Consider the following 25,554-nt stretch of genomic DNA (forward strand, 5'->3'; position numbering starts at 1 on the left):
TCCATTAAAATTTTTTAACTTCTAAACAACAATGGAATCATATTAATAAAAAACAAGTAAAAACGCGTTAAGTTCGGCCGGGCCGAACTTTGGATACCCACCACCTCGGGTATATATGTAAACCACCTTTCATCAAAATTCGGTGAAAATTTCATACCTTATACTCATATACCTCATACCGATCTATATACGACACGGATGTCGAAAAGCCGAACATAAGTCGTCAAAGTTCAGTGAAATCGGATTATAAATGCGCCTTTTATGGGGCCAAGACTTCAAATCGAGATATTGGTCTACATGACAGCTATATCCAAATCTCAAAACGATTTGGGCCAAGTTGCATAAACATGTCGAAAAGCCTAACACAAAGCACTGTCCCAAATTTCGGCGAAATCGGACAATAAATGCCTCTTTTATGGGCCCTAAACCTTAAATCAAGAGATCGGTCTATATGGCAGCTATATTCAAATCTGGACTGATCTGGGCAAAATTTAAGAAGGACGTCGAAGAGCCTAACCAAACTCACTGTGCCAAATTTCAGCGACATCGGACATTAAATGCGTCTTTTATGGCCCCAAAACCTAAAACCTCGATATCGGTCTATACGGCAGCTATATCCAAATCTGGACCGATCTGTGCGATATTGCAGAAGTATATCAAGGGGCTTAACTTAACTCACTGTTCCAAATTTCGGCGACATCGGACAAAAAATGAGCATTTTATGGGCCCAAAACCATAAATCAAGAAATCGGTCTATATGACGGCTATATCTAAATCTGAAGCGATCTGGACCAAATTGAAGAAATATGTCAAAGGGCCTAACACAACTCACTGTCCCAAATTTCAGCAAAATCGGATAATGAATGTGGCTTTTATGGGCTTTACACCATAAATCGGAGGATCCATCTATATGGCAGCTATATCCAAATCTGGACCGATCTGAGCCAAATTAACGAAGGATGTCGACGGGCCTTACACAATTCACTGTCCCGAATTTCATCAAAATCGGATAATAAATGTGGCTATTATGGGCCTAAGACCATAAATCGGAGGATCGGTCTATATGGCAGCTATATCCAAATCTGGGGCGATCTGGGCCAAATTGACGTAGGATGTCGAAGGGCATCGCAACTCACTGTCCCAAATTTCAGCAAAATCGGATAATAAATGTGGCTTTTATGGGCCTAAGACCATAAATCGGAGGATCGGTCTATATGGCAGCTATATCCAAATTTGGACCGATCTGGACCAAATTGACGAAGGATGTTGAAGGGCTCATCGCAACTCACTGTCCCAAATTTCAGCAAAATCGGATAATAAAAGTGGCTTTTATGGGCCTAAGACCATAAATCGGAGGATCGGTCTATATGGCAGCTATATCCAAATTTGGACCGACCTGGGCCAAATTGACGAGGGATGTCGAAGAGCTCAGCGCAACTAACTGTCCCAAATTTTAGCAAAATCGGATAATAAATGTGCCTTTTAAGGGCCCAAGACCCTAAATCGGAGGATCGGTCTATATGGCAGCTATATCCAAATCTGGACCGATTTGAGCCAAATTGACGAAGAATGTTGAAGGGCCTAACACAACTCACTGTGCCAAATTTCAGCGAAATCGAATAATAAATGTGGCTTTTATGGGCCTAAGACCCTAAATCGAAGGATGTCGAAGGGCCCAACACAACTCACTGTCCCACATTTCACCAAAATCGAATAATAAATGTGGCTTTTATGGGCCTAAGACTCTAAATCGAAGGATCGATCTATATGGCAGCTATATCCAAATCTGGACCGATCTGAGCCAAATTGACGAAGAATGTTGAAGGGCCTAATACAACTCACTGTGCCAAATTTCAGCGAAATCGAATAATAAATGTGGCTTTTATTCGCCTAAGACCCTAAATCGGCGGATCGGTCTATATGGGGGCTATATCAAGATATAGTCCGATATAGCCCATCTTCGAACTTAATCTGCTTATGGACAAAAAAAGAATCTGTGCAAAGTTTCAGCTCAATATCTATATTTTTAAAGACTGTAGCGTGATTGCAACAGACAGACGGACGGACATGTCTAGATCTTCTTAGAATTTTACGCTGATCAAGAATATATATACTTTATAGGGCCAGACATTTATATTTCGATGTGTTGCAAACGGAATGACGAAATTAGTATACCCCCATCCAATTTTTGGCGTACATTTTTTGTTTAAAGCCATACATGTAATAGAAGTACATAGTTATTTTGTCTGCTGTTATTTAAATTCTATCAAAAATTATTGGGTTGCCCAAAAAGTAATTGCGGATTTTAGAAAAGAAAGTAAATGAATTTTTAATAAATCTTAGAATGAACTTTAATCAAATATACTTTTTTTACACTTTTTTTCTAAAGCAAGCTAAAAGTAACAGCTGATAACTAACAGAAGATAGAATGCAATTACAGAGTCACAAGCTGTGAAAAAATTTGTCAACGCCGACTATATGAAAAATCCGCAATTACTTTTTGGGCAACCCAATAGCAAGTTGTACAAAATTTTAAAAAAATTTTAAGTCATATGCTTGTAAATTGAAAAACAAGATAGAATACAAAAAATTTTGAAATATTCATGGCATTTCTGAGCTTTTATAAACATTTTTAAATTTGCAAACAATTACTGCTGTCCCATTTTCAGCAGACTTTCTGCTGTTTCAGCAAACATTTTTGCAGTTTTTACTAACAAATTTCCATGAGTGTAGCTTTTTAACAAGTCATCTCTTCCAACAAAATTTCTAAAAATATGCCAAAAATAATCAAAGCATAACGGTGTGTTTTCAAAAGATTTTTGTACTTAAAACAGCAGTTTTTTTGCTGATGATAATAATATAGCAGCCTTTTATTTGCTGAAACAGCAGTAATGTCTGCTCTTCCATTTTTAGCATACAAAAAACAGCTTTTTATGCAAACATTTTCGCTGTTTTGAATAGCAAATTTGGTGGAGTGTACGATCCAGATCGGTCCACATTTGGAAAACTTAAAGAAAATTTTAAAAATATAAAATAACCAGTCTTTGAAATCGAAATTGAAAAAAGCTTTTATTACATTTATAATTTTTTTTTTTTTTTTTGAAAAAATGTGATTTTCTTTTTTTTTGCAAAAAATTGAGAATTTTTTTCGAAATAAAATTATGAAATATATATTTTTAAATAATTTTAATAAGAATTCAATAAAAATGAAACGATATAGTAATAACATTCATGTTGTCGTAGCCTAAATTATTTTTTGTTGTCTTAACTAATAAATTGAATTTACTAATTTTTTTAAGATTTTGGAAATTTTTTCAAAGAAATTGATTTTAATATTTTCTTTACCTTGAATTAGGCTAAATTTAGTTTCTTATTTTATTATAAGTTCTAAAGAAAGTAATATAACAAAAAAAAAATTGTTTTAAATGCTTTTGTGTTTTAATGCTTATTATTAGAATTAACATCATATATAGATTTATCAATAAAAAAAAACTTTTTTCATAAACTTAACTAATTTGGCTTAATTTTGTTTTAAGTTTTTCATGGGTTTCTTTTGTAATAAGCGTTTGTTAGTGTTCCTTTATTTGATTTAGGGTTTTTGAAATTCATATTGTTTGTTATTATATATAAATATTTCAAATGTAATAGAAAAACATATACAATTGTTTTTTTTTTTTATAAATACTACATTTTTTTTTATTTTATTGTTATAAACTAAAGATAACTCATCAGAATTTTAATTAAAAGAAAAAAAAAAAATTACCAAACAAGTGGACGGAGATAGATAACAACAAATAATGGCTATCTTTTAATAAGTATGGATATTATAAAAATTAAATTTCGTTGTCTATACCTTGTTTGTAAGAGATATAATGGAAATTTAATTAAAATAAAATAACAAATAAATAAAAAAAAAAGTATAAACATATATGCATAAGAAATATGCTTATGTGGTAGGAATAGGATAAAAAAAAATTAAAATTTTGCTCCTCAAATTACCGAACTTTTACTCTGGAAATGGTGTATCTTTCCCAAAAACTCTGAATTTTGTAACTACGAGAGCATTCCTGAATATTTTAAGGTCATACAATTTTTAATTAAATAAAAGCACCTTCAAGTGTCTAGAAATTAAGTTATAATAAAGTAATTAAAAATTTAACACATTTATTATATAATTTTTTTTATATAAATCTTATAAAACCGAATGACTAGATATGGCATGGACAAAGTCTATAAATTTAAATAATTTACATATCTTTTTTTAAAAAATAGAGTTTTAAGTGAGATCAAAAATTCCTTACAAAAATTTTAAATATTTTCAAACAAATTCTTAAAGCTAAGATTTTTTTTTTGTAATTTTGTTATAATTTGAAGCTTAGAGTATTACAATCGACATCGAAGGGGATTAGTTTTAAAGTTAAAAAAAGTCTAATGGAAAATTAGCATTGTAGGCGTTGGTTAATTAGGGCTGTAGGGTAGCTTAAAGGAACAGGTGATGACGTTTGGTGGTTGCAGGGGCAAGTCAATTACTTATTACGCTTAAGCGTATTCGCTTCACAATCTTTAGGATCGATGTCATCATCTTCCCCTGTTGGTAATAGCTTTTTCAGTTCAGCCTCTGCTTCCGCCACCGAGGTACTGCACCCTGCAGGGAGTCATTTCATGGCATTTGCCAAACACACGAAAAAATAAGACAAAAAAATAAATAAAAAAAAAAAAAAAAGTTAACACCAGAACAAGTGAAATCATTAATCATTTTGTCACTTTATTTGATTCAAAATGCCATTAACATACTTCGCTCTGATTTTTTATCCTCGCCCTCAGCGCCAGAGCCAGCACCAACACCACCACCCCCATCACCATTGCCGCTGACTGTCTCTGTGCTGGGGGATTTGTTGATGCGTGGTGGTCGCCCTGCCACTTGGTCATTTTTGGCTTGTTCGCAGAGGCGGAATGCTTCCAGGAATTCATTGAGATCCACCAATCCATCCTTGTTAAGGTCCATCATGCGACACATATCGAGTAATTGCTCGCGGGTATTGGTGCCGGGTAAATGTTGTTCCAGCAAATCGCAGGCATCACTGAATTCACTTAATGATATGTAACCTGTAATTGAGTAGGGAGAGGGAGAAATCACAGATTACAAACCAAGATATTCAAAGTCACAATAAGGAAACAAAATTCCCGGAAAATTGTTAAATAACGTTACAAATTAACGAAATGCTTTGCAAGGGACGACAAAGTAAAAAATGATGTCAAATGTGATGTCTTATTGAGAGAAATTTCCATATAAACATCGAAGAGAAGGAAACAAGCAAAAATATATAACTTGAATAAACTAACCTAAACATATTTCTTAGATGTTCTGTTCCAAGGCAAAAATATCATCGAATTTTTTTCAAAAAAGAAATCTAAAAACTAACTATTTTTTTCTGAAAAATATGTCACAGGAAATTTTTTCCTGAAAAAATATGTCACAGGCAATTTTTTCAGGAAAAATGTAAGACAAACAATTTAAAAAAAAAAATATTTCACAGACAATATTTTCAGAAAAAATACAACAGCGACAATTTTTTCGGAAAAAATATGTCACAGACAATTTTTTCAGAAAAATTATGTCACACACAAATTTTTCAGAAAAAAATGGCACAGACAATTTTTTCAGAAAAAATATGTCACAGACAATACTTTTAGAAAAAAATGTCACTGGCAGATTTTTTGGGAAAAAATATATCACTGACAGTTTTTCGGAAAAAATAAGTCACAGACAATTTTTTCAGAAAAATATGTCACAGACAATTTTTTCAGAAAAAATATGTTACAGACAATTTTTTCAGAAAAAATATGTCACAGACAATTTTTTCAGAAAAAATATGTCACAGACAATTTTTTCAGAAAAAATATGTCACAGACAATTTTTTCAGAAAAAATATGTCACAGACAATTTTTTCAGAAAAAATATGTCACAGACAATTTTTTCAGAAAAAATATGTCACAGACAATTTTTTCAGAAAAAATATGTTACAGACAATTTTTTCAGAAAAAATATGTCACAGACAATTTTTTCAGAAAAAATATGTCACAGACAATTTTTTCAGAAAAAATATGTCACAGACAATTTTTTCAGAAAAAATATGTCACAGACAATTTTTTCAGAAAAAATATGTCACAGACAATTTTTTCAGAAAAAATATGTCACAGACAATTTTTTCAGAAAAAATATGTCACAGACAATTTTTTCAGAAAAAATATGTCACAGACAATTTTTTCAGAAAAAATAGGTCACAGACAATTTTTTCAGAAAAAATATGTCACAGACAATTTTTTCAGAAAAAATATGTCACAGACAATTTTTTCAGAAAAAATATGTCACAGACAATTTTTTCAGAAAAAATATGTCACAGACAATTTTTTCAGAAAAAATATGTCACAGACAATTTTTTCAGAAAAAATATGTCACAGACAATTTTTTCAGAAAAAATATGTCACAGACAATTTTTTCAGAAAAAATATGTCACAGACAATTTTTTCAGAAAAAATATGTCACAGACAATTTTTTCAGAAAAAATATGTCACAGACAATTTTTTCAGAAAAAATATGTCACAGACAATTTTTTCAGAAAAAATATGTCACAGACAATTTTTTCAGAAAAAATATGTCACAGACAATTTTTTCAGAAAAAATATGTCACAGACAATTTTTTCAGAAAAAATATGTCACAGACAATTTTTTCAGAAAAAATATGTCACAGACAATTTTTTCAGAAAAAATATGTCACAGACAATTTTTTCAGAAAAAATATGTCACAGACAATTTTTTCAGAAAAAATATGTCACAGACAATTTTTTCAGAAAAAATAGGTCACAGACAATTTTTTCAGAAAAAATATGTCACAGACAATTTTTTCAGAAAAAATATGTCACAGACAATTTTTTCAGAAAAAATATGTCACAGACAATTTTTTCAGAAAAAATATGTCACAGACAATTTTTTCAGAAAAAATATGTCACAGACAATTTTTTCAGAAAAAATATGTCACAGACAATTTTTTCAGAAAAAATATGTCACAGACAATTTTTTCAGAAAAAATATGTCACAGACAATTTTTTCAGAAAAAATATGTCACAGACAATTTTTTCAGAAAAAATATGTCACAGACAATTTTTTCAGAAAAAATATGTCACAGACAATTTTTTCAGAAAAAATATGTCACAGACAATTTTTTCAGAAAAAATATGTCACAGACAATTTTTTCAGAAAAAATATGTCACAGACAATTTTTTCAGAAAAAATATGTCACAGACAATTTTTTCAGAAAAAATATGTCACAGACAATTTTTTCAGAAAAAATATGTCACAGACAATTTTTTCAGAAAAAATATGTCACAGACAATTTTTTCAGAAAAAATATGTCACAGACAATTTTTTCAGAAAAAATATGTCACAGACAATTTTTTCAGAAAAAATATGTCACAGACAATTTTTTCAGAAAAAATATGTCACAGACAATTTTTTCAGAAAAAATATGTCACAGGCAATTTTTTCAGAAAAAATATGTCACAGGCAATTTTTTCAGAAAAAATATGTCACAGACAATTTTTTCAGAAAAAATATGTCACAGACAATTTTTTCAGAAAAACTATGTCACAGACAATTTTTTCAGAAAAAATGTGTCACAGACAATTTTTTTCAGAAAAAATATGTCACAGACAATTTTTTCAGAAAAAATATGTCACAGACAATTTTTTCAGAAAACAAGTTAAAAAGGCGTTTAGTTCGGCCGGATACCCACCACCTCGGATATATATGTAAACGTTCTTTCGTCGAAATCCGGTGAAAAATTCATACCTTATGCCCCATAGCAGCTATATCGAAATATGTTCTGAGTTGGATCAAATACTAATAAGTACAAGTCATTGTTCAATTGTGTATGCGAAAATATTGGTCTTTAAAGTTGATATTACTAAAAATAAACCGATGTGAACCATATACGACATGGATGTCGAAAAGCCTACCATAATTCACTATGTCAAATTTAAGTGAAATCGGATTATAAATGCGCCTTTCATAGGGCCAAGACTTTCAATCGAGATATAGGTCTATATGGCAGTTATATTCAAAACTGGACCGAGCTGGTCCAAATTGGAGAAGGATGGTGAGAGGCCTAACACAACTCACTGACCCAAATTTCAGCAAAATCGGATAATAAATGTGGCTTTTACGGGTCGTAGTCCCTAAATCGGAGGATCGGTATATATGGCAGCTATATCCAAATCTCCACCGATCTGGACCAAATTAACGAAGGATATCAAATACAACTCACTGTCCCAAATTTCGGCAAAATCGGATTATAAATGTGGCTTTTATGGGCCTAAGACCCTAAATCGCAAGATAGGTCTATATGCCAGCTATATCCAAATCTACACCGATCTAGGCCAAATTGACGGAGGATGTCGAAGAGCCTAACACAACTCACTGTCCCAAAATTCAGCAAAATCGGATTATAAATGTGGGTTTTATGGGCCTAAGACCCTAAATCGGAGGATAGGTCTATATGGCAGATATATCCAAATCAGGACCGATTTGGGCAAAATTAACGAAGCATGTCGAACGGCCTAACACAACTCACTGTCCCAAATTTCAGCAAAATCGGTTAATAAATGTGGCTTTTATGGGTTTTAGACCCTAAATCGGAGCATCGGTATATATGGCAGCTATATCCAAATCTGCACCGATCTGGACCAAATTGACGAAGGATGTCGAAGGGGCTATCACAACTCATTGTCCCAAAATTCAGCAAAATTGGATAATATATGTGGCATTTATGGGCCTAAGACCCTAAACCGGAGGATCGGTCTATATGGCAGCTATATCCAAATCTGAACCGATCGGTAGCAAACTAACGAAAAATGTCGAGGGGTCTCACACAACCCACTGTTCCGAAATTCAGCAAAATTGGATATTAAATGTGGCTTTTATGGGTCTAAGACCCTAAATCGGAGTATCGGTCTATATGACAGCTAAATCCAAATCTGGACCGATCTGAGCCAGATTGACGAAGGATGTCGAAGGTCCTAACACAACTCACTGTCCCAAATCTCAGCAAAATCGGACAATAAATGTGGCTTTTATGGGCCAAAGACCCTAAATCGGGCGGATCGGTCTATATGGGGCCTATATCAAGATATAGTCCGATATAGCCCATCTTCGAACTTAACCTGCTTATGGACAAAAAAAGAATCTGTGCAGAGTTTTAGCTCAATATCTCAATTCTTAAAGACTGTAGCGTGATTTCAACAGACAGACGGATGGACATGTCTAGATCGTTTCGGATTTTTACGCTGATCAAGAATATATATACTTTATAGGGTCGGAAATGAATATTTCGATGTGTTGCAAACGGAATGACAAAATTAATATACCCCCATCCTTCGGTGGTGGGTATAAAAATATGTCACAGCCAATTTTTTTGAGAATTAATGTCACAGAAAATTTTTTCGGAAAAAATATGTCACAGACTATTTTTTCAGAAAAAAATTTCACTGACAGTTTTTCGGAAAAAATAAGTCACACGCAAAATTTTTCAGAAAAAGAAAAGTCACACACAAATTTTTCACAGACAATTTTTCAGAACAAATATGTCACAGACAGTATTTTCAGAAAAAATATCACTGACAGATATTTTGGAAAAAATATTTGACTGACAGTTTTTCGGAAAAAATAAGTCACACACAATATTTTCAGAAAAAATATGTCATAAACAATTTTTCCAGAAAAATTATGTCACAGACAATTTTATCAAAAAAATTTGTCACACACAAATTTTACAAGAAAAAAATGTCACAGACAATTTTTTCAGTAAATATATGTCACACACAAATTTTCAGAAAACAAATGTCACAGACAATTTTTTCAGAAAAATATGTCACAGACAATTTTTTCAGAAAAAATGTCACAGACAATATTTTCAGAAAAAGTGTCACTGAAATTTTTTTGGAAAAAATAAGTCACACAATATTTTCATAAAAAATATGTCATAGACAATTTTTTTAGAAAAAATATGTCACAGACAATTTTTAAAAAAAAAAATATGTTACAGACAATTTTTTCAGAAAAAATATGTCACAGACAATTCTTCAGGAAAAAAAATGTCACTGACAGTTTTGCTGGAAAAAATATGTCATAGACAATTTTTTCAGAAAAAATATGCCACTGACAATTTATTAAGACAAAACATGTCACTGACAATTTTTTCAAAAAAATAATATGTCACACATAATTTTTTCACAAAATAAAATATATATGTAGCAAACGATTTTTGAAAAAAATTATGTCGCAAAAGATACTTTCCGAAAAAAAATTTGTCACACATATTTTCTTCAAAAAAAAAAAAAAAAAATACATCAGACAATTTTTTTAAAAAAAAAAATTTTTCGGACAATATTTTGCGAAGAAAAACTGTCGCAGACAATTTGTTTCCATAAAAATTGTTACAGACAATATTTTACGAAAAAAAACTGTCACAAACAATGTTTTACGACAAAAATATGTCATAGACACTATTTTCCGAAAAAAATGGGCACAGACAACTTTTCCCGAAAAAAATATAAACAAACAATTTTTATACCTTCCACCATAAGATGGGGGGTATACTAATTTCGTCATTCTGTTTGTTACTACTCGAAATATTCGTCTGAGACCCCATAAAGTATATATATTCTTGATCGTCGCGACATTTTATGCCGATCTAGTCATGTCCGTCCGTCTGTCCGTCCGTCTGTCCGTCCGTCCGTCCGTCCGTCTGTCCGTCTGTCGAAAGCACGCTAACTTCCGAAGGAGTAAAGCTAGTGTAGGTCGGCTGGTATTGAAAATGGGCTATATCGGTCCATGTTTTGATATAGCTGTCATATAAACCGATCTTGAGTCTTGACTTCTTGAGCCTCTAGAGGTCGCAGTTCTTATCCGATTTTAATGAATTTCGGCACGACGTGTTTTGTTCTAATATCCAACTAGTGTGCCAAGTATTGTTCAAATCGGTCCATAACCTGATATAGCTGCCATATAAATCGATCTTGGGTCTTGACTTTTTGAGACTCTAGAGTGCGCAATTCTTATCCGATTGGAATGAAATTTTGCACGGCGTGTTTTGTTTTAATATCCAACAACTGTGCCAAGTATGGTTCAAATCGGTCAATAACCTGATATAGCTGCCATATAAACCGATCTTGGGTCTGGACTTCTTGAGACTGTAGAGTGCGCAATTCTTAACCGATTGGAATGAAATTTCACACGACGTGTTTTGTCATGATATCTAACATTTGTGCCAAGAATGGTTCAAATCGGTCTATAACCTGATATAGCTGTCATATAAACCGATCTTGGGTCTTGACTTCTTGAGCCTCTAGAGGGCGCAATTCTTATCCGATTTGAATGAATTTTGCGCGACGTGTTTTGTTATGATATCCAACAACTATGCCTAGTATGGTTCAAATCGGTTAATAACCTGATATATCTGTCATATAAACCGATCTGGGATCTTGACTTCTTGAGCCTCTAGAGGTCGCAATTATTATCCGATTTGCCTGAAATCATGACCGTCAACATACGTGTTTATTATGGTCTGAATCGGTCTATAGCCCGATACAGATCCCATATAAATCGATCTCTCTATTTTCCTTCTTGAGCCCCCAAAGGGCGCAATTCTTATTCGAATTGGCTGACATTTTACACAGGTCTCAAACATATAATTTAATTGTGGTCCAAACCGGACCATATCTTGATATCGCTCTAATAGCAGAGAAAATCTTTTCTTATATCCTGTTTTGCCTAAGAAGAGATGCCGGGAAAAGAAATCGACAAATAGGATCCATGGTGGAGGGTATATAAGATTCGGCCCGGCCGAACTTAGCACGCTTTTACTTGTTTAATAAAAAATATGTCAGAGACAATGTTTTCCATAAATTTTATCACGGAAAATGTTTTAGTAAACTTTTCAGGAAGAATGACCTATAGAGATGGTTAGTTGGAGAGTTAATAATATGTGATTCAACGCTTACCGGATTGATCAGAGTCCAAAATATGGAATATTGCTTCCAAGCTGCTGACATTTTTGTAAAGTGAGTCGGCCACACTGGTTTCTTGCGCTTGAGCTTCAATCTAAAAAATGGTTGAGTAAAATTTTTTAAAATTTTCTTTTTACATCTCAAACTCACTATTGTATCCGTGTCTAACAAATCCAAGGTTGTCAGATAGTTAACTTCATTCGACGAACGCTCATCCAAGGAGGGGGCCAAACGGGGTCTCAACAAGCGCCAGGGTAAACCCAAGTTAGTGGCCTTTTCCATGGCATCACACCAATGTGAAATGGTAATGTATCCTGTAGAGAAAATGAAATTAAATTGGTGTTTTTCATGTTTTTGCCATCTTTTCATTACAAATTCAATTACCGGTATTTTTGGGATCATTTTTCCGAAACTCCTCCTCCAGATCGTTGCGCCTAGCCCTTAGCCTTGCTCCCAACTCCCTTATGGCTGAGCTCTCCACTATGCCTACACGTTGGCGGAATGTTAATTGACGTGTCTTTGATGCAGCGGAAATGTATTGCACAAAGTGTGGCTCCAAGTGGGGATTCAATTTCATGTAAGCTCCACGATTCGATCCAATGGCGTAATAATTGGAAGCCGAAAATATGGTAATTACCTTCTCATCATGGAGATATTCATAGCCATCGACTTTGCATTCATGCGAACGCACCAAATATTCCAGTTTATGTTGTTCCAGGAAATTTCTGGTGACATCCGGCCCGAAATAAGTACCCGCACCTCGAAGGCTGTTGGGTAGACAACCGTCGTTATGTTGCGGGTCACTCCACATAATGTCGAAAAGCTGAAATAGAAAAAAAACATAAAAAAGCGTGTTAAACGAGAAATGGCATTTGGTGTGAAGGAAATATCATTGCAGAGAAAAAAACGAACGCCTATAATTAGATTTTTATTGCCTGCAACAAAATTTTCCAATTTATACTTTTGACATGTCATCTCTGCTTGTTAGCTTTCTTAGACTTTAGCATTGCCAGGGTAATGGGCATCATTAAAGTTAAATGACAGAAATAACAGTGGCGTGGCTAAGAAGTGTGTAATAGAGCAAAGGGGAATAGGTCACAAAAATGATAAAAAAAATCTAAAACCAATTCTGATAACTTATTATAAAGGGTGATTTTTTTGAGGTTAGGATTTTCATGCATTAGTATTTGACAGATCACGTGGGATTTCAGACATGGTGTCAAAGAGAAAGATGCTCAGTATGCTTTGACATTTCATCATGAATAGACTTACTAACGAGCAACGCTTGCAAATCATTGAATTTTATTACCAAAATCAGTGTTCGGTTCGAAATGTGTTCAAATTTTGACAAATTTTATTCAGCGATGAGGCTCATTTCTGGTTGAATGGCTACGTAAATAAGCAAAATTGCCGCATTTGGAGTGAAGAGCAACCAGAAGCCGTTCAAGAACTGCCCATGCATCCCGAAAAATGCACTGTTTGGTGTGGTTTGTACGCTGGTGGAATCATTGGACCGTATTTTTTCAAAGATGCTGTTGGACGCAACGTTACGGTGAATGAACACATTTCGAACCGAACACTGATTTTGGTAATAAAATTCAATGATTTGCAAGCGTTGCTCGTTAGTAAGTCTATTCATGATGAAATGTCAAAGCATACTGAGCATCTTTCTCTTTGACACCATGTCTGAAATCCCACGTGATCTGTCAAATACTAATGCATGAAAATCCTAACCTAAAAAAATCACCCTTTAGAAGAATGAAGTGTTAGTAAAAATTTTTTTATAAAAAATTACATTTTATAAAAATTTTCTTTTTAAAAAAAAAAAAAACATTCCACCGAAAAAAAAATTAACATGTTTGTAGAAATCATATTTAAATGTCTTTTGTTTTGTTTGTTTTTACTTAAATTTTTAGATAAAATTAGAAAAGAGTTACAGAATTTTGGGCAAATTAATTTGATAAAATTTTGAAAAAATCTTGTACAAAATTGAGTTTCTGAGCAAAATTTTAATAAAAATAAAATTAAAAAAAAATTATGCAACTAATATTTTTGAAAAAGAATTCTAATAAGAACAAATAAGAGCGTGCGAAGTTCGGCTGGACCGAATCTTATATACCCTCCACCATGGATCGCATTTGCGCAGTATCTCTTTTTAGACAAACATAGAATATTGAATAAGAAATGTTATGCTATTGGAGCTATATCAAGTTGTAGTCCCAATCGGACCATAAATGAATGCTGAACATTGTAGAAGTCACTGTGTAATTTTTCAGTACATTCGGATAAGAATTGCGCTTTGTAGGGGCTCAAGAAGCAAAATCGAGAGATAAGTTTATATGCGAGCTGTATCAAGCTATTGATGGATTCCGACCATATTAGACACGTATGTTGAAAGTTATGAGAGAAGCCGTTGTAAAAAATTTTTGCCAAATCGGGTGAGCATTCCGCCCTCTAGAGGCTCAAGAAGTCAAAATCCAAGATGGGCTTATATGGCTGCTATATCAGGTTCTATACCGATTTACGCCATACTTATCACAGTTATTGGAAGTCATAACAAAACAGCTCACGCAAAATTTCCGGCAAATCGGATGAGAATTGCGCCCTCTAGAGGCTCAAGAAGTCAAGACCCAAGATCGGTTTATATGACAGCTATACCAGATTATGAACCGATTGGAATCATACTTAACACAGTTGTTGGAAGTGATACCAAAACACTACGCGCAAAATTTCAGTTAAATCGGACGGGAATTGTGGCCTCTAGAGGCTCAAGAAGTCAAGACCCAAGATCGGTTTATATGACAGCTATACCAGATTATGAACCGATTTGAATCATACTTAACACAGTTGTTGAAAGTGCTACCAAAACACTACGTGCAAGATTTCAGTTAAATCGGACGAGAATTGCGCCCTCTAGAGGCTCAAGAAGTCAAGACCCCAGATCTGTTTATATGACAGCTATATCAAAGCATGGACCGATTTAAACCATACTTAGTGTAGTTATTGAAAGTGCTACCGGAACACTATGTGCAAAATTTCAGTTAAATCGGATGAAAATTGCGCCATCTAGAGCCTCAAGAAGTCAAGACGCCAGATCTGTTTATATGACAGCTATATCAGGTTATAGACCGATTTAAACCATACTTAGTGTAGTTATTGAAAGTGCTCCCAGAACACTACGTGCAAAATTTCAGTTAAATCGGACGAGAATTGCGCCCTCTAGAGGCTCAAGAAGTCAAGACCCCAGATCTGTTTATATGACAGCTATATCAGGTTATAGACCGATTTAAACCATACTTAGCGTAGTTGTTGGAAGTGCTACCAAAACAAAAAAATTCATTCAAATCGGATAAGAATTGCGCCCTCTAGAGGCTCAAGAAATCAAGACCCAAGATCGGTTTATATGGCAGCTATATCAAAGCATGGGCCGATTTGGCCCATTTACAATACCAATCATGTGACTAGCTTTACTCCTTCCAAAATTAGCGTGCTTTCAACAGACAGATAGACGGACGAGACGATTAAGAATATATTGGGTTGCCCAAAAAGTAAGTGCGGATTTTTCATATAGTCGGCGTTGACAAATTTTTTCACAGCTTGTGACTCTGTAATTGGATTCTTTCTTCTGTCAGTTACCAGCTGTTACTTTTAGCTTTCTTTAGAAAAAAAGTGTAAAAAAAGTATATTTGATTAAAGTTCATTTTAAGTTTTATTAAAAATGCATTTACTTTCTTTTAAAAAATCCGCAATTACTTTTTGGGCAACCCAATATATACTTTATGGGGCCTTAGACGAATATTTCGAGCAATGACTAGATTAGTATACCCCCATCCTATGGTGGTGGGTATAAAAATCAATTTGTGTCCTTTTGTTTGTATGTTTGTTTGTCGGTTTCTTTGTTTGTTCCGTATAGACTCAGAAACGGCTGAACCGATTACCATGAAATTTTCACAGATTATAGGCTATATAATTTTTTGATATTGGAAGGGGGAGGGTCCCCCTTTCCCCAACAGTAATACCCAACAAGTAAAAAGGCGTTAAGTTCGGCCGGGCCGAACTTTGGATACCCACCTCGGGCATATATGTAAACCACTTTTCGCCATAATCCGATGAAAAATGCGTAATTGGTGTTCCCGTTGCAGCTTTATCGAAATATGGTTCGATTTGGATCAAATTCGAGACGGACATTGAGTGGTCTAATAAGTACATGTCATTGTTCAATTTTGTAGAACAAAATATTGGCCCTTTTGGTAGCCTTATCCAAATATAGACTGATCTGAAACATAAACGACGCGGATGTCGAAAATGCTAACATAAGTCACTGTGTCATATTTCAGCGAAATCGGATTATAAATCTGACTTTTATTAGGGGCCAAGACTTTAAATCGAGAGATCGGTCTAAATGGCAGCTATATCCAAATCTGGAACGATCTAAGCCAAGTTGAAGATGGATGTGGAAGTGTCTAATACAACTCACTGTCCTAAATTTCGGCGAAATCGGACGTTAAATACGGCTTTTTATGGGCCCAAAACTTTAAATCGAGAGATCGGTCTATATGGCAACTATATCCAAATCTGGGCAGATTTGAGCCATATTGCAGAAAGATGTCGAGGAGCCTGACACAACTCCCTGTCCCAGATTTCGGCGACATCGGACAATAAATGCGCCTTTTATTGATACAAATCTGAAACGATCTGGGCCAAATTAAAGAGGGATGTCGAAGGCACTTACTCAACTCTCTGTCCCAAATGTTGGCAAAATCAGAAAATAAGTGCGCCTTTTATGGGCCCAAAACTATGGCAGATATATCCAAATCTGAACCGATCGGAGCCAAAGTAAAGAAGGTCATTGACTGGCCTAACACAACTCACTGTCCCAAATTTCACCAAAATCGGATAATAAATGTGGGTTTTATGGGCCTAAGACCCTAAATCGGCCGATCGGTCTATATGGGGGCTATATCAAGATATAGTCCGATATAGCCCATCTTCGAACTTAACCTGCTTATGAACAAAAAAAGAATCTGTACAAAGTTTCAGCTCAATATCTCAATTTTTAAAGGCTGTAGCGTGATTTCAACAGACAGACGGATGGACGGATGGACATGGCTAGATCGTCTTAGATTTTTACGCTGATCAAGAATATATATACTTTATAGGGTCGGAAATGGATATTTCGATGTGTTGCAAACGGAATGACAAAATGAATATACCCCCATCCTTCGGTGGTGGGTATAAAAAGGCATCGAAGAGCCTAATCAAACTCACTGTGCCAAATTTCAGCGACATCGGACAATAAATGCGTCTTTTATGGCCCCAAAACCTAAAACCTAGATATCGGTCTATATGGCAGCTATATCCAAATCTGGACCGATCTGTGCGATATTGCAAAAGTATGTCAAGGGGCTTAACTTAACTCACTGTTCCAAATTTCGGCGACATCGGACAATAAATGAGCATTTTATGGGCCCAAAACCATAAATCAAGAAATCGGTCTATATGGCAGCTATATCTAAATCTGAAGAGATCTGGACCAAATTGAAGAAATATGTTAAAGGGCCTAACACAACTCACTGTCCCAAATTTCAGCAAAATCGGATAATGAATGTGGCTTTTATGGGCCTTACACCATAAATCGGAGGATCCATCTATATGGCAGCTATATCCAAATATGGACCGATCTGAGCTAAATTGACGAAGGATGTCGAAGGGCCTGACACAACTCACTGTCCCAAATTTCAACAAAATCGGATAATAAATGTGGCTTTTATGGGGCTAAGACCCTAAATCGGCCGATCGGTCAATATGGGGGCTATATCAAGATATAGTCCGATATAGCCCATCTTCGAACTTAACCTGCTAATGGACAAGAAAAGAATCTGTGGAAAGTTTCAGCTCAATATCTCAATTTTTAAAGACTGTAGCGTGATTTCAACAGACAGACGGACGGACATGTCTAGATCGTCTTAGATTTTTACGCTGATCAAGAATATATATACTTTATAGGGTCGGAAATGGATATTTCGATGTGTTGCAAACGGAATGACAAAATGAATATACCCCCATCCTTCGGTGGTGGGTATAAAAAACAGATCTCGGAGATTGGTAATGCGATTGGTTCGAATTTTTCTTTACTCTTACAGTCACCTAAAACAAAACATGGTTTTTATTGTTGGGGTCGGTGCATCGGGGGCCACCCAAGACCGGAAAGTTGATATATAAACCAGTCAGGACAATATACAGTTCAAACGATAGGTGCTTGAAAGAAAAAAAAACGAATTTGATATCCAATTGAAGAGCCATGGGTGTGGGGGTGGCCCCCACCCTAAAATACTTTGCTAATCGGAAGTATTTACCACCATTTTTTATGTGACTTATATAAAAGCTTCTAGCCGAACCCGGCCCGTTCCCCTGCTCCTTCTTTAACTCTCTTATATCTTTTTAGGGTGTGGACACTTCGCCCTGAATCCTGGCGAGAACATCGGACAAAGAGGTGTTTATCCTCTCTTAATGTTGGCGACATTTGAGAGGTACAATGCCATGCATGGTCATTTAAAAAATTTTCCCCAAAGAGGTGTCGCACTGCGGGACTCCATTCGGACTTGGCTATAAAAAAGGTCCCTTATCATTGAGTTTAAACTTGAATGGGAAAGCACTCATTGATGTGTGAGAATTTACCCCTTCTCGGTTCCTGGTGGTAACGTTCTTCCTTAGGGTAATGTTCTCATTAGGGAAGGGATGGCACCTCAGACATTTCGATTCAAATATGGATATCAAATTTATTCTTTATTCCCAACGGAAATGAAGTTCAGTTTAGGGGACTTCAAAATTGGATATCAAATTCGTTTTCTACTCTCAAATACCATTCATTTGAGTCCCATATTGTCATAAAGGGTCAAATAACGCATTTGACATATCTTTAGGAGGAAAAGCGCCACCTAGACTTGAACGCAAATTTGCATGTCATATTCGTAATCTACCCCCTAATACCAATATAATATAATTAATATGCCAATTTGGGGGTATTTAGGGGTGGGCGGCCTCCCATTACTTGGACTTAATGTTTTGCGCAATATTTGTAATTTACTGCCGAATTCTTTTCATTTGAAAATCGGTTCAGCCAAGTATCCTATAGTCATAATGGGTGTAATGTCGTTTTTGAGGGTTGGCGTGAGCCCCTATACTTCGATCTAATAGTGTATGCCAGAATCGAAATCTACTCCCAAACACCTTTAATTTGAGCCCCATATTGAAATGAATGTCTGTTTGGAGGAGTTTTGGGGTTGGCGCGGCCCGATGGGTATTTATACTCAAATTTTAATACTATATTCGTATTCTACTCTCCAAAACCTTTCATTTGATACCTACATTGTCCCGATCGGTCCGAGTCCCATATATCCGTGATTGGCTAATATGCTCATTTTTGGCGTTTTTGTTGGAGTGGGGTGACACCCTATACTTTGACATGGATTTGTATGCCAGATTCGTTATCTACTCCCGCATAATTTTCAATGATACCCATATTGTCCTTGTCGGTCCACTTTAGATTTTGGGTGGTGTTTTGGGGTAACGGTGGAGGGTCCGCCCTCGTTCCGTTTTCAATATATTATAAGGCCTATTCCTAATTCCTGACCATATTAATAATCTACTCCCGAATACCTTTCATTTGAGTCCCATATTGTCATGATCGTCAAATAAACCTATTTTAAGGGGTTTCGGGGCTGGGGCGACCCCCCAGATACTTGGACCCAACTTTTACTATGAAATTCATGCTTTGCTCTTGAATACCTTTCATTTGAATCTCATATTGTCCTGATCGGTCCACTTTTATTTTTGGGTAGTTCTTTTGGGGTAAAGGGGAGGGTCCGTCCCCTCCCGATATCAAAAAATTATATAGCCAATGTTTCCTGGCAGACCAATCTACACAATCTGTGAAAATTTCAAGGTAATCGGTTCAACCGTTTTTGAGTCTCTATATATTTGAAAGTGGAGCACGAAGCTTATATTTACTTTAAGGGACAAGTGTCTGGGTGGCCACCCCACCTCTGAAATACCCCATCAACAGGAAATATTAACCAAAGTGGTAATATGGGACTAAAAGAATGGCATTTGGGAGTAGAGTAAAATGTTGCCCATGAACCGAGCAGGGGCAAATTTCTCACACACCATTGGGTGCTTTCCGATACAAGTTTAAACTTAATGATAAGGGAACTTTTTTAAAGCCAAGTTCGAACAGCGTGTCGCAGTGCGACACCACATTTGGGAGAATTTACATGACCATGTATGGCTGGGTACCTGGCAAATTTCGCCAACATTAAGAGGGGATAACCACCGATTTAAATTTTTTCAATATTCTCGTCAGGATTCGAACCTGGGCGTTCAGCGTCGTAGTCGGACATGGGCTACAGTGGCACGAATCTGACATTCAAGGCCAAGTGTCCCCACACTTCCATAAAAATCGGATCCATTTTCTTATCAAGGTATAGGTAGCAATTAATGCCCGATTGTCGAAAAATTTTGCACAAGCCACTTTTTATACCCACCATCATAGGATAGGGGTATACTTATCTGTCATTCCGTTTGTAACACCTCGAAATATTCGACTAAGACACTATCAATAATATATATTCTTGATCGTCTAACGTTCTGAGTCGACCCAGCCTTGTCCGACAGTCCGTCCGTCTGTCGAAATCACGATAGCGGTCGAACGTGTAGAAATTTCGCACAGATACTAAATATTGATACAGATCGTTGGGGATTGCAAATGGGCCATATCGATTCAAATTTAGATATAGCTCCCATATAAACCGATCTCCCGATTTGACTTCTTGAGCTCCTGGAAACCGCAGGTTTTAACCGATTTGACTTCTCGAGCTCCTGGAAACCGCAGGTTTTGACTGAAATTTTGCATGTAGTGTTCTGTTATGACTTCCAACAACTGTGCCATAAAAACCGATCTCCCGATTTAACTTCTTGAGCCCTTACAAGACACAATTTTTGTTCGATTTGGCTAAAATTTTGCATGTGGTGTTCCCTTTTGGCTTCCATAGCTGTCCCTAGTACGGTCCAAATCGGTCTATAACCTAATATAACTCCCATATAAACCGATCTACCGATTTGACTTCTTGAGCCCTTACAAGTCGCAATTTTTGTCCGATTTGGCTCAAATTTTGCATGTGGTGTTCTGTTATGACTTCCAAATTTTATTCCGATTTTAACAAACTTGAGTTTTTTTTTTTTTGACGTCCCAATGAATGTTAAAAATTTCATCTAAAATCGGTGCAGATTTTTTTATAGCACGTCGAAAAAAAGACTTAAGTTTATTGGGATGTGCATTACACACGGCTCAAGAAATACAAGAAAATGATCAGAGCTGCAAAAGGTGCATCAGGTCGATGGGGTCAATGACGCTGCCAAAATGACGAAGTTTCTCTCAAAAACCCATGTCTAGAGATGGGCGATGGGTAAATACCCAAAAGGTTTTTACCCATTCATACCCAATAGCTGGGAATTTTTAATTTTGCACATATCTTGGGTATAAAAATATTTTTCAAACAACTTTTGATGATTTCGTATTCTTTGTTTATAAACCTGACCGTCTGATCTCATAAAATCTGATTTTAGTTATATATTGCCGCTATATAGATCAATCTCCAGACTTAAAGTCTTTAAGATCGGTCGATGAAATTTGGCACCGTGAGTTCTGGTAGACCCCTATCCGTTTATGTGATCGTTCAGATCGGACTATATTGGGATATAGCTGCCCCTAGGCCGACCGCCCGGTTTCCCGATATATGGAATTGAGGATATACAAGATCCATTTATTATCCGACTTCGACATTTATTACCCGAGCTCACAGTGTGTTCTGGTAGACACCTACCCATTCCTGTCAAATGTGGTCCAGATCGGACCATATTTGGATGTAGCTGCCATATAGACCGATCTCCCGATATAGTGTAATGAGCCCATAAATTCTATCGGACAACAAAGATTTATGATGGAGACATTTGTTTATGCAAAACCTTCTCGAAAACTTTCGAGAGGTAACATAATATAGAAATCGCACGGTAATTTATATAAAAATGTCATATAAAATATTCAATTTAGGGATTGGAATTATCTTTGATCTTTTCCAAATAGTCGGATATGCTCTGGGGATTAGAATGATTCTAATGAATCTTGGGTCAATGTTATCAAGACCAATGGCATTTGACTTGACTGCTCTAAGACAATGTAAAACCAACAAAACTGCAATCAACATTTGTGCTTTCTGGAAGCCTATTGGTGTCTGGGTAAAAAGTTGAGTCTATATCTAAGGTCGGAATATTAACAAAAGTTTCATTCAATTCATTTATATCACCGTGGTAAATAGAAATTGCCTTGGATTTTCCAATTCCGATATCGTTTATAACCCTCCACTTGCCTTTCGTGTCTAACGCCGAATAATATTTGGATGAGTAGCAACATTAATGAGTGCATTAACTTTATTTCTTGCCGTGCGGAATTCCACATGAAGTTCAGGCGTTTTATTGTAAAACTTTCCCAGACTTAATATCCGATTTCTTCATCTAAGTCCGAATGGGGACTGTTGCATCATGGATACGTCCAATGTTATCTTGAAGAAAGCCAATTTGGAATCTACAAGAATATTGAAATTAAAGTCCCCAGCTATAAAAACATCATTGTATCCCAATGTTATGGTCTTTAAGACGTTATTAATTTGATTCAAATCTATTGTAGTGTTTGGCCGGTAGTTACAACCAATCAAGATTTTTTTCAAGTTAGATAAAAACTCCACATAGTCCCTGACCTTCCATTGGCAGGAAATCGTTTAAATGCTTCCATGTTCTTATACACCCACCCAAAGTATATCAAAATTACTTTTTTTCTATATTCCACCTTGTATCGTATATGTGCAGTATGTACTTCATGAGTAGTAGCACTGAATACCTTTGGTGCTACGACATCAGTGCGTATACGTGATTTAATTTCATTGTAATTTATTCATGTCACTCATACGTCGCCGGTACAATGGCAATCACAAGCCCAAGGCAGCCTTTGTTTGTAGCAAACAGCCTTAATTTTTTTTCTGCATGGGTAAACGAAGAGGAGAAAAACACCAGTTGATATGCACGACTTCAATTTGCCACATTTCAAATGAGTCACGGGCAAGGTGGATATTTCTTCGGTTAAACAATCGAATTTTAATTACTTTTGAAATTGATATGACATGGCAAAAGAAAACTGAAGACAATACAAAATGTGAAAACACAATACTAATCACATTGGTGACGTGAGAGACAAGGTATTACAAAACTATTTGTTATTTGTAGTTTTTATGATTGAAATGAATGAGCTTAAACTAACCCCATGGATTTTTATAGCAAAGAACCACATGGCAGAAATGCAATACAACGGCATGCCCCAAAGTGTGACAAGCAGGTTAAGTGTGGGAAAAATAAAACATTTTAATGAAAAACTGTTAAGAGCTCAAAAGATAAGATTATTAGAAGGCATCTTGTTGGAGGAGTGTGTCAATTCCATTTTTTAACCCTTCCTCTTTGATAGCATATCATGCTCTAGTCTTTCTTTTAAAATTTCACCAACTGAAATTCGATAGAATTGTCTTAGCAGAAATTGAAACCTTTTCAATTTAGCCTATTAGAAACTTTTCCTTAGAAATGATTTTCTAAAGTAGTATCAGCAAGCGAAGGCTGTCATTTTTATACCCACCACCGAGGGATGGGGGTATATTCATTTTGTCATTCCGTTTGCAACACATCGAAATATCCATTTCCGACCCTATAAAGTATATATATTCTTGATCAGCGTAAAAATCTAAGACGATCTAGACATGTCCGTCCGTCTGTCTGTTGAAATCACGCTACAGTCTTTAAAAATAGAGATATTGAGCTGAAACTTTGCACAGAGTCTTTCTTTGTCCATAAGCAGATTAAGTTCGAAGATGGGCTAAATCGGACTATATCTTGATATAGTCCCCATAAAGACCGATCCGCCGATTTAGGGTCTTAGGCCAATAAAAGCCACATTTATCATCCGATTTTGCTGAAATTTGGGACAGTAAGTTGTGTTATGCCCTTCGATATCCTCCGTCAATTTGACCCAGATCGGTTCAGATTTGGATATAGCTGCCATATAGACCGATCCTCCAATTTAGGGTCATAGGTCCATAAAAGCCACATTTATTATCCGATTTTGCTGAAATTTGGGATAGTGAGTTGTGTTCAGCCCTTCAACGCCCTTCGTCAATTTGGCCCAGATCGGTTCAGATTTGGATATAGTTGCCATATAGACCGATCCTACGATTTAGGGTCACATGCCCATAAAAGCTAAATTTATTATCCGATTTTGCGGAAATTTGGGACTGTGAGTTGTCTTAGGCCCTTCAACATTCTCCTTCAATTTGGCTTAGATCTGCCCAGATTTGGATATAGCTACCATATAGACCGATCCTCCAATTTAGGGTCTTAGGCCCATAAAAGCCACATTTATTATCCGATTTTGCTGAAATTTGGGGCAGTGAGTTGCGTTTAGCCCTTCAACGCCCTTCGTCAATTTGGCCCAGATGGGTTCAGATTTGGATATACTTGCCATATAGACCGACACTACGATTTAGGGTCATATGCCCATAAAGACTACATTTATTATCCGATTTTGCGGAAATTTGAGACAGTGAGTTGTCTTAGGCCCTTCAACATTCTCCTTCAATTTGGCTTAGATCTGCCCAGATTTGGATATAGCTACCATATAGACCGATCTCTCGGTTTTAGGTTTTGGGGCCATAAAAAGCGAAATTTGGGACAAAGAGTTAAATTAAGCCCCTCCACATATTTCTGCAAATTGGTCTAGATCGATCAAGATTTGCATATAGCTGCCATATAGATCGATCTCTCGATTTAAATTCTTGGCCCCATGAAAGGCGCATTTTTAATCCGATTGCACTGAAATTTGACACACTGACTCATGTTATGCTTTTCGACATCCGTGTCGTATGTAAAGGGTGATTTTTTTGTGGTTAGGATTTTCATGCATTAGTATTTGACAGATCACGTGGGAATTCAGACATGGTGTCAAAGAGAAAGATGCTCAGTATGCTTTGACATTTCATCATGAATAGACTTACTAACGAGCAACGCTTGCAAATCATTGAATTTTATTACCAAAATCAGTGTTCGGTTCGAAATATGTTCATTCACCGTAACGTTGCGTCCAACAGCATCTTTGAAAAAATACGGTCCAATGATTCCACCAGCGTACAAACCACACCAAACAGTGCATTTTTCGGGATGCATGGGCAGTTCTTGAACGGCTTCTGGTTGCTCTTCACTCCAAATGCGGCAATTTTGCTTATTTACGTAGCCATTCAACCAGAAATGAGCCTCATCGCTGAACAAAATTTGTCAAAATTTGAACACATTTCGAACCGAACACTGATTTTGGTAATAAAATTCAATGATTTGCAAGCGTTG

General features: G+C 35.8%; 1 protein-coding gene across 3 annotated transcripts in view; it reads right to left on the minus strand.

The window, feature by feature from the left end:
- Window positions 1-3,760: 3,760 nt before the first annotated feature.
- The window catches only part of LOC106095129 (serine/threonine-protein phosphatase rdgC), a 126,357-nt gene continuing 104,563 nt past the window's right edge, over window positions 3,761-25,554 (minus strand). For all 3 annotated transcript variants that reach the window (XM_059360393.1, XM_059360392.1, XM_059360391.1), the window contains 5 exons: window positions 12,448-12,886; window positions 12,214-12,377; window positions 12,058-12,157; window positions 4,795-5,106; window positions 3,761-4,645 (listed from right to left, as the gene is read on the minus strand). In XM_059360393.1, the coding sequence (XP_059216376.1) occupies window positions 4,527-4,645; window positions 4,795-5,106; window positions 12,058-12,157; window positions 12,214-12,377; window positions 12,448-12,886 (1,134 nt within the window). In that variant the 3' untranslated portion in view covers window positions 3,761-4,526. The remainder of the gene's footprint in view (window positions 4,646-4,794; window positions 5,107-12,057; window positions 12,158-12,213; window positions 12,378-12,447; window positions 12,887-25,554) is intronic.

This window comes from Stomoxys calcitrans, chromosome 1 (genome assembly GCF_963082655.1).
Source record: "Stomoxys calcitrans chromosome 1, idStoCalc2.1, whole genome shotgun sequence".
Taxonomy (NCBI): domain Eukaryota; kingdom Metazoa; phylum Arthropoda; class Insecta; order Diptera; family Muscidae; genus Stomoxys; species Stomoxys calcitrans.